General features: G+C 55.6%; 1 protein-coding gene across 1 annotated transcript; it reads right to left on the reverse strand.

The window, feature by feature from the left end:
- Positions 1 to 61: 61 nt before the first annotated feature.
- On the reverse strand, positions 62 to 9,860 carry SMARCD2 (SWI/SNF related, matrix associated, actin dependent regulator of chromatin, subfamily d, member 2). Its single transcript, XM_058561357.1, has 13 exons — positions 9,337 to 9,860; positions 4,784 to 4,968; positions 4,543 to 4,585; positions 4,274 to 4,396; positions 3,321 to 3,476; positions 2,772 to 2,867; positions 2,527 to 2,628; positions 2,210 to 2,371; positions 1,945 to 2,042; positions 1,627 to 1,762; positions 1,321 to 1,443; positions 1,080 to 1,181; positions 62 to 1,003 (listed from the first exon to the last, which is right to left on the reverse strand). The coding sequence occupies exons 1-13, from the start codon at positions 9,550 to 9,552 to the stop codon at positions 950 to 952; spliced, it is 1,596 nt and encodes a 531-aa protein (XP_058417340.1). The 5' UTR covers positions 9,553 to 9,860; the 3' UTR covers positions 62 to 949.
- Between the last annotated feature and the right edge of the window lie 593 nt (positions 9,861 to 10,453).

Below are 10,453 nucleotides of genomic sequence, written 5' to 3' on the forward strand. Positions count from 1 at the left end.
GTCCTCTAGGATTTCAGTCTGTTAATGAGTGGCCGCACTATTCAATGACCAGGTCTGGAGATCATCAATAAACAAGGATTTATTTGGAAATTTCCAAACCTGCCAAAAGTGGCACTTGCCAAGCCCTGGGCCCTCCCCCTTACCAATCTCCAAAGAGCAACAACAGTCCTCCCCACTTCCCCTGCCCTCCACCAAGTACGCCCATACCTCAGGCCATGCCAGAGAACTGGAGTCCCCTCCCTCAAGGAGGCTTTACCACCCTGGGCCCAACAGCTGGGGTGGCAGCCCTCTGGCATCCCAGGAGATGATGGCGGCCAGAGCCGCTTGCATAGATTGAGAAAAGAAAATAAGGAAGGAGGCACCAAACTGGGCTCCCTGAAAAACCCCAACTTACCCCTGTACAAAAAAAGTGGCTCCCGCATAGAAAAACCTGCTCCCCAAATAGTGCAAATACCCAAAGGAAAGGAAAAAACCAGCAGCAAGGCTGGGCTGGTAGGAATGGCAAAGAACTTTGGTTTAGAAAGGCTAGGAAGAGGGTGAGCTGTGCCCCTCTTCCTTGCCCAGCTCCCCAGAGCCAGCTCTGACACTCGCCCCAACAGGGAGTCTGTAAACAAGCAAAGCCAGCGGCCTTTGGTTCTGAAACGTCTCCGTTACTATGTCAAAGCACAGTCACCAGCAATCCTACTTGGGCCTGCCTGCAGGGGGCAGAGGAGGCATCTGTTGTGAACCCAATTAAAGCCAATGTGTAAAGTAATAAGGCTTTGGGGACCAAGCAACAAGGAATCCTATCACTACATTTATGAAACTAAAGCTGGGGAGCAGAGGGTGACAGGAGACACCCCTCACCCCATCCTTATTCTACGTGTCTGCCGCCCAGAGGGTGGTCCCCTTCCAGGCTGAGGACGGGATGGCTCCAAGGCTGGGAAAAAAGGAAGGCATCCCTGAGCAGTTAGGTCAGGCGAATTCCCAGCACCTGTTCCAGTTCCTGCCTTCGCTGCTGCACCTGGAGAAAGGAGCGAGCAGTGGCTCAGGCCTCTGCTGCTCATAACCACAGGAGGGCAAGCAGGGCAGAGCCTCACCTTGGCAAAGATGTGCCTCCCCACTGCTTCCTGGGCCCAGGGCTGGTGGTAGAAAGCAGCTCGTCTCTCCTCCTCAGGATTCCCAATCACATCAGTGATGATCTGCAAAGAGCCAGGAGGAAAGCTGTAGCATAATTCCCACCCCTGAGCCAATCTGCCCCTGAAACCAGAAGAATAGTAAATGGAAGTAAAAATAACTCAGAGCTTAACATGGGATCAACCTCAAGAAAGAGGGCCATACCTTGAGGTCTCGGCGTTGGGAACGGAGCCATTCCTGGATGAAGTCCTGGGGGTCAGTGCTAAAGCTGAGCATGAAATCCCTCTGGGTCTTCAGCTGGTTGATGGACTCAATGGTCTCATGGATCTGGGGAAATGGGGTGCATGTGTCACACTGGCCCCCACCCCCAGGGGGTCTGTTTCCAGGCCTAACCCCAAAGGACTTTGACAGAGATCCCATCCCAAGGTGCTACATGTACAGAAATGCCTAACAGAGCCTGCCCACCCCCATCTTGGGCCCCAGAAGAGGCTGGGGAAACAGAGGGCCCACCTTGACATCAAGGGAGGCAATCTCCTGCTGATTGGTGGTAGAGGCCAGAAAATTGCTCATCTGGGCCTTGAGTGGGTCATCCACCTCCACATCAATGTCATAACAGGCTGTCTTCTTCTGGTCATTAGGGTCCACACTGCAGGCAGCACAGAGGAGGGGAGGGGTGAGCACACAGCTGTATCCATCCCACCCACCTGGGCCAAACCTGCACACACTCAGGGAGCAGAAAACCAAACATGCTGTTGCTCTTTGGCTTTAGATCAAGCCAAAGGTAAACTGCTCTTGGAAGAGCCTTCCCATCCCCCTCTTTCCATTTACCTAATGACATGGTTGATGACAATGGGGTCTGGATGCTGCAGCAACCCAGCCAGCTTCATGGGAATCTCAGAGAAACGGAGTCTGCCACAACTGAAGATCTGGAGAGAGTACCAGAGGCTTAGTGATACCTTTGAGGGCACAGGGAGAAGTGGACCATCCCAGGGTCAGGGTGAAGAATGTGGCCAAGAACTAGCCCAGTGGGGCTCTGGAGCAGCGGGCAAGGCAGGGGCTGTGAGACCAGAGGGGGGATGGCGTCCCAGCTGACCTGGCGGAAGTACCGGTTGCAGTTGATGTACTCGCGCTCGTGCCCGTCCTGCAGCTGGTTGTGTTTGATATAAAGCCACAGGGCCTGCATGATGGCGGCCCTGGTCTGTGTGTGCACCCCCAGGAGCCTTGCCAATCGGGGGTCCAACTTGTACTGGGGAGGCTGGGGATGGAGACAGGGGAGTAAGAGGAGGGGTGCTTGTGAAAAAACAAAGCAAAAGAGTAGGGCAGGAACAAGAAGAGTTTACAATAGGAACTTCCCCTTCTCCCCCAGTTGAGTCCCTGTGGCCCCAGATGTGGCCCCAGGACATTTGTCACCTGATGATCTAGCATGAGCAGGAGGGTGCACTTGACGTTGAGGTCTCCAGGCCGTTTCACCTGGAAGCCATCTGTCTCCTGGGTGGTGGGCATCCGGTGCCACTGGCAGGGAGGAGGGGAGCAGAGCTCATCACCAAGGGGGTGGGCATGAAGATACACACCTGGCCCTCCAAGGGGACCAAGGCCATTTTTCTGCCCACCCTGCATGTCAGCCTGTGCTCCCCATGCCCCAGGTGCACTCTCACCTCCACCAGGTGGTTGTCAGGCCCATACAGTTCCTTGTCCAGCTCTATGACGAGGCTCTTAAAGAATGAAGAAAACTTCCTCTTCTGTTTGCTAGGCTGGGGATGGAAACGGATGTGAGATGGGGGTGCTGCTGAGCTCCCAAACCTAAGCTATGCTAAGCCCAAAAAAGAGGAGCATTGTTTCAACCCTGAAGCTCAGGGTACTGAAGACTGTTGGGCCCTGAAGGAAGCAGTTAGACTTCAGGAAAAGTGAGAGACTGGAGGCAGGGGAAGGGCTCTCTATGCAGCCAGCCCCACTGCTAGCCAATCAAGGACTGAATTAGAAGGGGATACCCTTTCCTCAAGACCCTTTACTGCCACCTGCAGGAGAACCGTTGTAATAACCACACAAATCCTCAACCTTGAATTGGCTCGGCGCTGGGCAGAGCATGACCACGAGCAGTGCTCTTTCCCTCAAGCAGGCCTTCTCCGGAAGTGGCCAAGTGTCTGGCCCCAGTCTTAAACCCACACAGGCCACCTCCCCTTGAGACACCTCCTTCCCCAACTCACATCATCCAGCAGTTTTCCCTCCACTCGGAGTTCCCAGGAAGCCACCTTGTCCCCTGCTGGGGTTCCCCCGGGGGTCCCTGTGGTTCCTGCATTATCACCTTCTGCCTTGCTGGGACTGAACGTATTGGAAATATAGATCCGCAGCTTTCGTTTTTGCTAAAGAAAGCAAGACAACCAGCTAAAGGTGGACCAACATGTCGGAAAACAGTGTCACCCCAACTTCCCATCTGAACTCATTCACCATCAATATTGCATGATGACTACGGGCCAGGCACCTTGTTAGGCGCTAGGAATGGGGAGCAGGAAATCCGAGTCCTGGCCTTCAAGGAACTCACAATTTTATGGGGGAGACAAATGCACTACTGACAATTCCAACACAGCGGGATCAGTGGTGTGACAGAGGTACATACTGGGTGCTGTCAGGCAAATCAGAAGCCTCTAGCTCATATTTTAAATGAAACTCAAACACTCATCATGGCCCAAAATACACTCATCTCCTGGAAAGCCTTCACCACTCAGGGGACTGTTCAATATTATTATTAAAAAAAAAAAAAGAGAAGAAAGCTTCTCTAGGGACGGGGGAGGAGACAAACTACCCTCCAATCTTGCCTTTCAAACTTCTGTCCACGATGCATAAGATTTTCATTTTAAATCATAACCCACCATCCACACACATATATATAAATATCTCAAATTAAAATGTGATGAAATAATACCTTTATTACTATAAGTACTATTCTGAAATATTATTATAATTTCTATTTTATATTTCATTAAAAACATGCTGGCCCCACCACATTAAATTGAGTTCATGCTCCGCTAATGAGCTGCATCCTGCAGCGTTAAAATCCTGCTCTAGCCCAATGCAGACCCTCACTTGGCCCCCAGAAAACAAGGCCAGGAAGAGGCAGAGGAGCTTGGGAATGCCAGGGAGTGGCCAGTGCTGTACATACCGTCAGAGGCTTTTTGATGGCCTCTTGGATCTCCATCCGCTTGCGAGCGATGGTCTGGTCCAGCTTCCGCTCAAAAGCCAAGAGATCCATGTATGCCTGAGACTCTGGGACAAGCTCCCGAATCTGGAGGAAGGGAAGAGGAATTTATCAGCTTGTTTCAGCTGTAGCTGTGGCTCCTTCCTCTCCCATCCCAGGGTTGGGGGAGACTGACCACCCGTAGCCAGCCAGCCACTGGGCAGGCCTCCTAGGCCCCCTCCCAACATACTTACTCGCTGAGGTAGAACCTTATCTGCCATCTTCCTCCTCTTTAACCTGGGGAGGACAGATTAACCCACTTAAGAGGTCAATGGTCCAAAGTACCTCCCCTCCATCTACCCCTCCAGTTCCCAGGACCCTCTCCCAAGAGAACTAGGACTCTTCCTCAGTCATCACAGCTCTTAGGACAGAAGGAAACCCTCTGTTACCACTAGAGCTGTGCTAGGTAGGGTGGGAGAAACAGGACGGTCTTACCCCCGGCGCTGGGTGGGCATCGGAGGCTGGGCCTGGGGCACAAGTAGGCGTTTTCGGAATGGGTCCATCATGGTGGGTGGCATGCCGGGTCGAAGTGGAGCAGCTGTGCCAAATGGAGAGCCAGCAGGGGGTCCCACCTGTAAGCCAGCCATGGGCATCCGGCTCCCTGGTGACATGCCAGGCCGCTGGGGGAATTGAGACAATGGGGGTGCATAGGTCAGCGGCAGGGCCCTACGGGGCACATAGCCCATTCCCTCCATCTCTCTCCTCAGGCAGGTCTGGCCCTGAGCAGCACACACAGAGCACGGGCTGCAGTGCCAGGAACAAAGGGGAGCAGCCGCCTGAGAGCAGAAGTGTAAACCACACCTGCCCCGCCCCCTTCAACCGCCCTGGCAGCTGTGCCAGCCAATGAGGCCCACAGAGCCCAGGAAGGCAGGAGAATCCTGCCTGCAGGAGGAAGGGCCTGGGGGAGTTTCTTAGGGCCCATGGCCACCTTCCAGCCCCAGCACACTATGCCCTTGCTCCTTGGGACCAGCCAGCTTCAAGGCACTCTCAAGGCCCTCAGATGGTCCACAGGAGGCCTAGGGACAGTCATAGCTAGGAGGTGGCATGTAGTATGAAATGAGCAGGCTGGCAGGGCAGAAAACACCCATGCCCTGTTGCCAGCCTAGTGGTGTGACTGAGGGGAGAAAGGTAGTCCAATGCACTAGCAAGCCCATCAGGCAGCAGCACCCAAGGGGAGCAAGCTGCAACAGGATGGCTTGGAGCGTGTCCCAACTGGTGGGGGTGGCCTCAGGCAGAGTACAGAGACCATCACATGGCCCTATCATAACCCAGAACTGGACCCTACCCCTACACCAGAAGACCCCAAAAGGGAGCTGTGGCTCCTGGGTGGCCAACGGGAGAGAGAGCAGCTAGCACCTGGACTCTGTCTGTGGTCCACACACCACCTGGCAGCTAGGGCTGGCTCAGGCTCAATGTAGCCCTCGCAATCCCAAGCTGGAAAATGGAGATAAGATTATCCTGGGATGCAAGGATCAGAGTCATAGGGTCAGCAGAGGAATGTGGGTGACGGAGATAGCTTCTTTAGAAGCCTGCAGAAGAATTTCCCACTGAGGTCCAGCTCCCCAACATTTCTGCTGAGCCCATCCAGAAGTAACCTCCGCCCTCTGCCCCCCTTCCCCATGGTTGCTGCCTGCAAGGCCTGTTTGGCAGCTCTGCCTCGCACACACTGTCCCTGGCAGCTTCACAGGGCTGGCCCTAGGGCCCAGATTATGCAACTAGTATAACTAGCCAACCAAGCCAGGCTGGGTGGGGACTCGCACCAAATGAAAGGACCCCCTCCCCGGCCCCAGCATCATCTAGCACTAAACCCATGTTCTCACCACAGAGGGTCAGATTCTTGACCAGATGCAAAGATGGAGAGAAACATGACCCAGAGACATAGGGAAGGGGAAAGGAGCAGGGTGGGAGGGAAGCATCTGGGAGAATAGAGAGTTACACATGGGGGGCTCCGGGACCTCAGGAGTCCTGCCACAAGTCTCTCCTCATCAGGAAGAGATTCATCCAAGCTGTTGAAAGGCAAAAGACAGCCTGTTTCTCTACCCTAATGAGCTATGGCCAGAGATTACAGAAAACAAGTCAGTGTGGCCACAGCCGTAAACCCAGGCCCCAGACATCCTAGACTGGGAGTTTTTCCCACCCAACGCCTGAGCCAAAGGGTTGGAACAGCTGAAGCAGTGGGACCTGCAGAGTGTGAGCTAGGGCCCTGTGGTCTCCATGAGGCTACTCACTAGGGTGTTCACAAAACCTCCTCAGCACCGCCCATGCCTCCTAGGCAGGCGCTCCGGTAACAGAAACTCCCAAGACAAGGCAGCACAAGCAGGGCCTGGAATAGGCCCCTCCCAAACATCTGCTTCCGACTTCCCAGGCGTAGAGCCCCCAGCTCACCCAGGGCCCCAGGCTTCTCCCCAGAGCGGGAAGGAGCCCAGGGGAAGGCTGCTTACAGTTCCTTTAGTCCCAGCTTGGCCTTGCCAAGCTCCACACCTGGGCTTTGAAGTACCAGTTCCTCCTCCTCTTCCAAAAAACAACCCAAGAGTTATAAGGAAAAAAAAGAACACAGCCCAGAATTCTCAGGCTCCCTAACTCCCCACCTGCAGCACAGCAGGTTAACTTGGCTCAGTGCCCTGAACCCTAGAAGTGTGTGACAACCTCCTCTCCCTTAGCCCAGCACTAGCCCACATCCTAAGCTGGACTCTATCTCCACCACCCAGGAGAGCAAAGGCAGGAGGCTGGGCCTGATGCTGCCACCTCCAGAGAGCATGCTTACCCTCCCTCAAAGCTGTGGCCCTGGTGCTCCTGGTGGCTGGCCCTCAGAGTCTACCAGAGGAGAACATACTCCTCCATAAGAAAATATTTTGAACTCTCCGGAGTGAACCCAGCAACCTGGGTCGTTTTGTTTTTGTTTTTTTTAAGCTCCTTAGTTGACTGTGATCCAGAGCTGGAACCACTGTCTAGAGGGAGAAGGGTCATCACTTCCCTTCTTTCAATAGGCTCCCCTATCTGCCCAACTTGGGCCCTGAAATCCTTGCTCTCCCAGCTCATCTCATGTGCCCTAATAGACAGAAACCCCTTTGCTCCTCAGATCTCAAGTCCCTTCTCCTGGAAGTCACACAACTGGACTTGGAAAGAAGCCAAGCAGGATCCTCCTCGAACTCAACCAAAGTGAACTGGGTCCTCCCTTTCCCCATCTACCTCTATTGCCCTCCCTAGAAGAGGAGGAGGAGAAGGCGATGAGAAGCTGGTGGGATGGGAAGCCCAGGGAAGCAGAGGCTCACTGCCTTCACCACTTTCCCCACCCCTAGGAGCCCAGGGCTACCCAGGCAGCCAGCTCAGCCTTGCCACCGGCCCAAGGCCACTCCCTACAAAGGGCTATGGAATCCAGTCTCTCAGCGGCTTTCCCTATGGCACATTTCCCACGGGTTGCAAGCTGAGGAAACTGGAGAGGCTCCTATCTGTTCCCTAGATCCTTCCCAGGCCAAAGGCGCACAGGGAGGCTCCCGGGCCAGGTCTCAGTTAGCTGGCCCAAAGACTGGAATGACCAATGCAGGGATCCCTCAGCGACACCTTGGGCCCATGAATCCCCAAGGGGAAGAGCAAGATGGGAAAAATGGACCCCAGCTGGAGTCCTTGGGACAGGCCTGTCTCTGTCAATACCTAGACCTTTTGTTTTCTTTCTAGGGAGGAGGGGGAATGAGAAGTAAGAGGGAAAAATCACTGTTCCTAGTTAAACATCTCTTTAGAAAGTGAGGGCCCAGGGGTCCTGGGGCCCATGCATACCCTACTCTAGGAATCCACTTCTGGGACCTCTACCTGGAGACATGAGGAGGAAAGAGAGGAAGCCCCAGCTTCCTTCTTTCAAACTTGCTAGAAGTCAGTGCCAAATGCTGGGGCACATGAGTTGCAATATGGCAATATCAGAACCTCAAAGCTAAATAAAAGGGGAGAGCGGGCAGGAGAAAGAATGGGTACAATTCCCAAGTATTCCGGGGCAACCAGAAACAATGGACTGGGGGACTGATGAGCCCCACCAGCAGGGTCAGGCTGAGTTCCTCACACACTGACCCTAAGGACAGAGTCTCTACCTCTCAATGATCTTTGAAGCTGCAACCTGAGAAGCTCTCTTCGCAGCCAAACCCCAAAGGGGTCAGGACAGAACCCTTTGAAGCAACTCCCGCAGGCTCCTCCAGCCCCAGACCAGCAGGGCTCCGTGGAGCCTCTCTGCTCCTCCAGACTAATCAACTCCTGGACACTATGACACTAGGCAGAAAGCCAAAAAGAGAGTCTGCCCAGAATGGGCTGGGCTTTCCTCCTTCCTTAGGGATGGCCGCTACTGTCTCTGGTCTAACCCAGAGTCATCTGGGGTGAGGGTTCCTGGGCCTGATCCAGGAGTAGACTCTCCCCTGCACCAGCTGGAGTCCCCTTGCCCTATCCTCAGTCTCCCATGCCCGTGGGAAGCCAGGCCCTTCTTCCTCATCAGCAGCTGGGAACCATCTCAGACACGCTAGAACTCTGCCAGTTCCCAACTAGAAAAAAACCAGAGCAGACTTGGAGTGGGACCAAGGTCAATGCAGGGTAACCCTGGTTCCTCAGTGAGGGCCCTTTTCCAAAACTTTCTCATCACTTCCCAGGACCCTCTACCCTAGGATCTATACACTAGACTTTCAACCCAGCCACCCACAACTCACTAGCTCCCACAACTCCTCCATCTCTCAGTTACTCAGAATCCCTGTTCCACGGAAGCCCCCAGACCCTCCCAACTGCTTCAAACACTCCACCCAGAGTCGCTCTTACCTTCTCTCTCCCAACTCCTCCACCACCACCACCTAGCCGAGCCTGAGGATCCCTGGCCTTGCCCTCCACCGTGTCCTGCTCCGCATGCAGGGCCCCTGTGCCCTCTCTCCAAGAGGCTGCCCCAGGGCCCTCACTCGACGCCCCTCCACCCCCTGCACCCGGCGTGCTCGCGGCGCCACCCACCCGTCCGCCCTCCTCACCTGGTACTGCGCCGCGGGGCCCGCGGGGCCCATGGGGCGGAAGGCGGCGGCTCCGGGGCCCCCTACGCCTCCAGCCGGCCCTGGCCCCCTGAGAGCCGGTCCGGGCAGCATGCCGGGTCCCGCTGGCGGAGGCGGCGCTCCCAGGGCCGCGGCAACCGCGCCGCCGCCAGGGCTCAGCGGGGGCAGCGGGAACCCGCCCGCGCCACGGCCCGACATCGCTCCGTCCCGTCCGGCGGTGTCGCGATCCGGACTCCGGGCTCCGCGCCGAGTCCGCTCCGAGATCCGTGCTCCGGGACTTTCCGATCTAAATTCCGGGTTCTGCGGTTTGTAGATCCGAGTTCCGGGATTTCCTAATCCAAGTTCACGAGTTCCTCACAGACCCGGTTTGGGGCAGGGTTGATCCTGATTCCGGTCCTGCCCGGGAAATTCCGGATCCGGGATCTGCTACGGGCCCGCTTGCCGCCCCCGGCCTCCGGAGGTTTGGCCGCCTGAGTCCAGTTACCCAGAGGCGGCAACTAACTCCCTGCCCCGCCCAACCCAGCCCAGCGCTAGGCCCCGCCTATACCCAGCAGCCCAATGCTAGGGTGCCTCCTCAAATCCCGCCCCTCGCGAGACCCGCCCCTAACAGGCACCGTCCCTAACCGTCGGCCCCATAGCCCCGCCCACACCCTTCGGCCCAACCCTTCGCGGGAGGGGCGGGGGCGGAAGCTGCGCACGGAGACGCCGAGCAAGGCGCGGGGCCAGAGGTCGAAGGTCGCTTAGGGCTTCGACAGTGCGTACGGTAGGTAGTTGCTGCTCTCTACTCGGCGTAGGCAACTCGGCAAGTTACCCGGCCACGCTTCTTGAAAATAGTTTTGTCAAGTCTGCTTTCTACATTTTTAACATTAAAGATTCAACTCAGAGCTGCTCTCGGGGGGCAGAACAGCCACCGACTTGACTTGCTTTAAAAACCCGTCTTGGTGGCTCTGACCTGCCAAGGCATATGGGCTGCTCCAGACCCGATCCAGCTGTGTGAACGGTTGACTTGGCCAAGAGCCGAGTTCTTATCGCATATTTTTAAAGTGGCTGTGCCTCACTTTAAGGAAGCCTAGGATTTGACTCCACAGGAAATGTTTCT

The sequence above is a fragment of the Diceros bicornis genome, chromosome 18, assembly GCF_020826845.1.
Source record: "Diceros bicornis minor isolate mBicDic1 chromosome 18, mDicBic1.mat.cur, whole genome shotgun sequence".
In the NCBI taxonomy this organism is placed as follows: domain Eukaryota; kingdom Metazoa; phylum Chordata; class Mammalia; order Perissodactyla; family Rhinocerotidae; genus Diceros; species Diceros bicornis.

Bases quoted from the DNA above. Each gene is read 5' to 3' on its own strand.
- SMARCD2 (XM_058561357.1), bottom strand. From the start codon at position 9,552: ATGTCGGGCCGTGGCGCGGGCGGGTTCCCGCTGCCCCCGCTGAGCCCT. The intron at 4,586-4,783 runs GTAAGACCGTCC...TGTCCTCCCCAG, and splicing joins ATGCCCACCCAGCGCCGGGG to GTTAAAGAGGAGGAAGATGG. The intron at 2,868-3,320 runs GTGAGTTGGGGA...TTCCATCCCCAG, and splicing joins AGGGAAAACTGCTGGATGAT to CCTAGCAAACAGAAGAGGAA.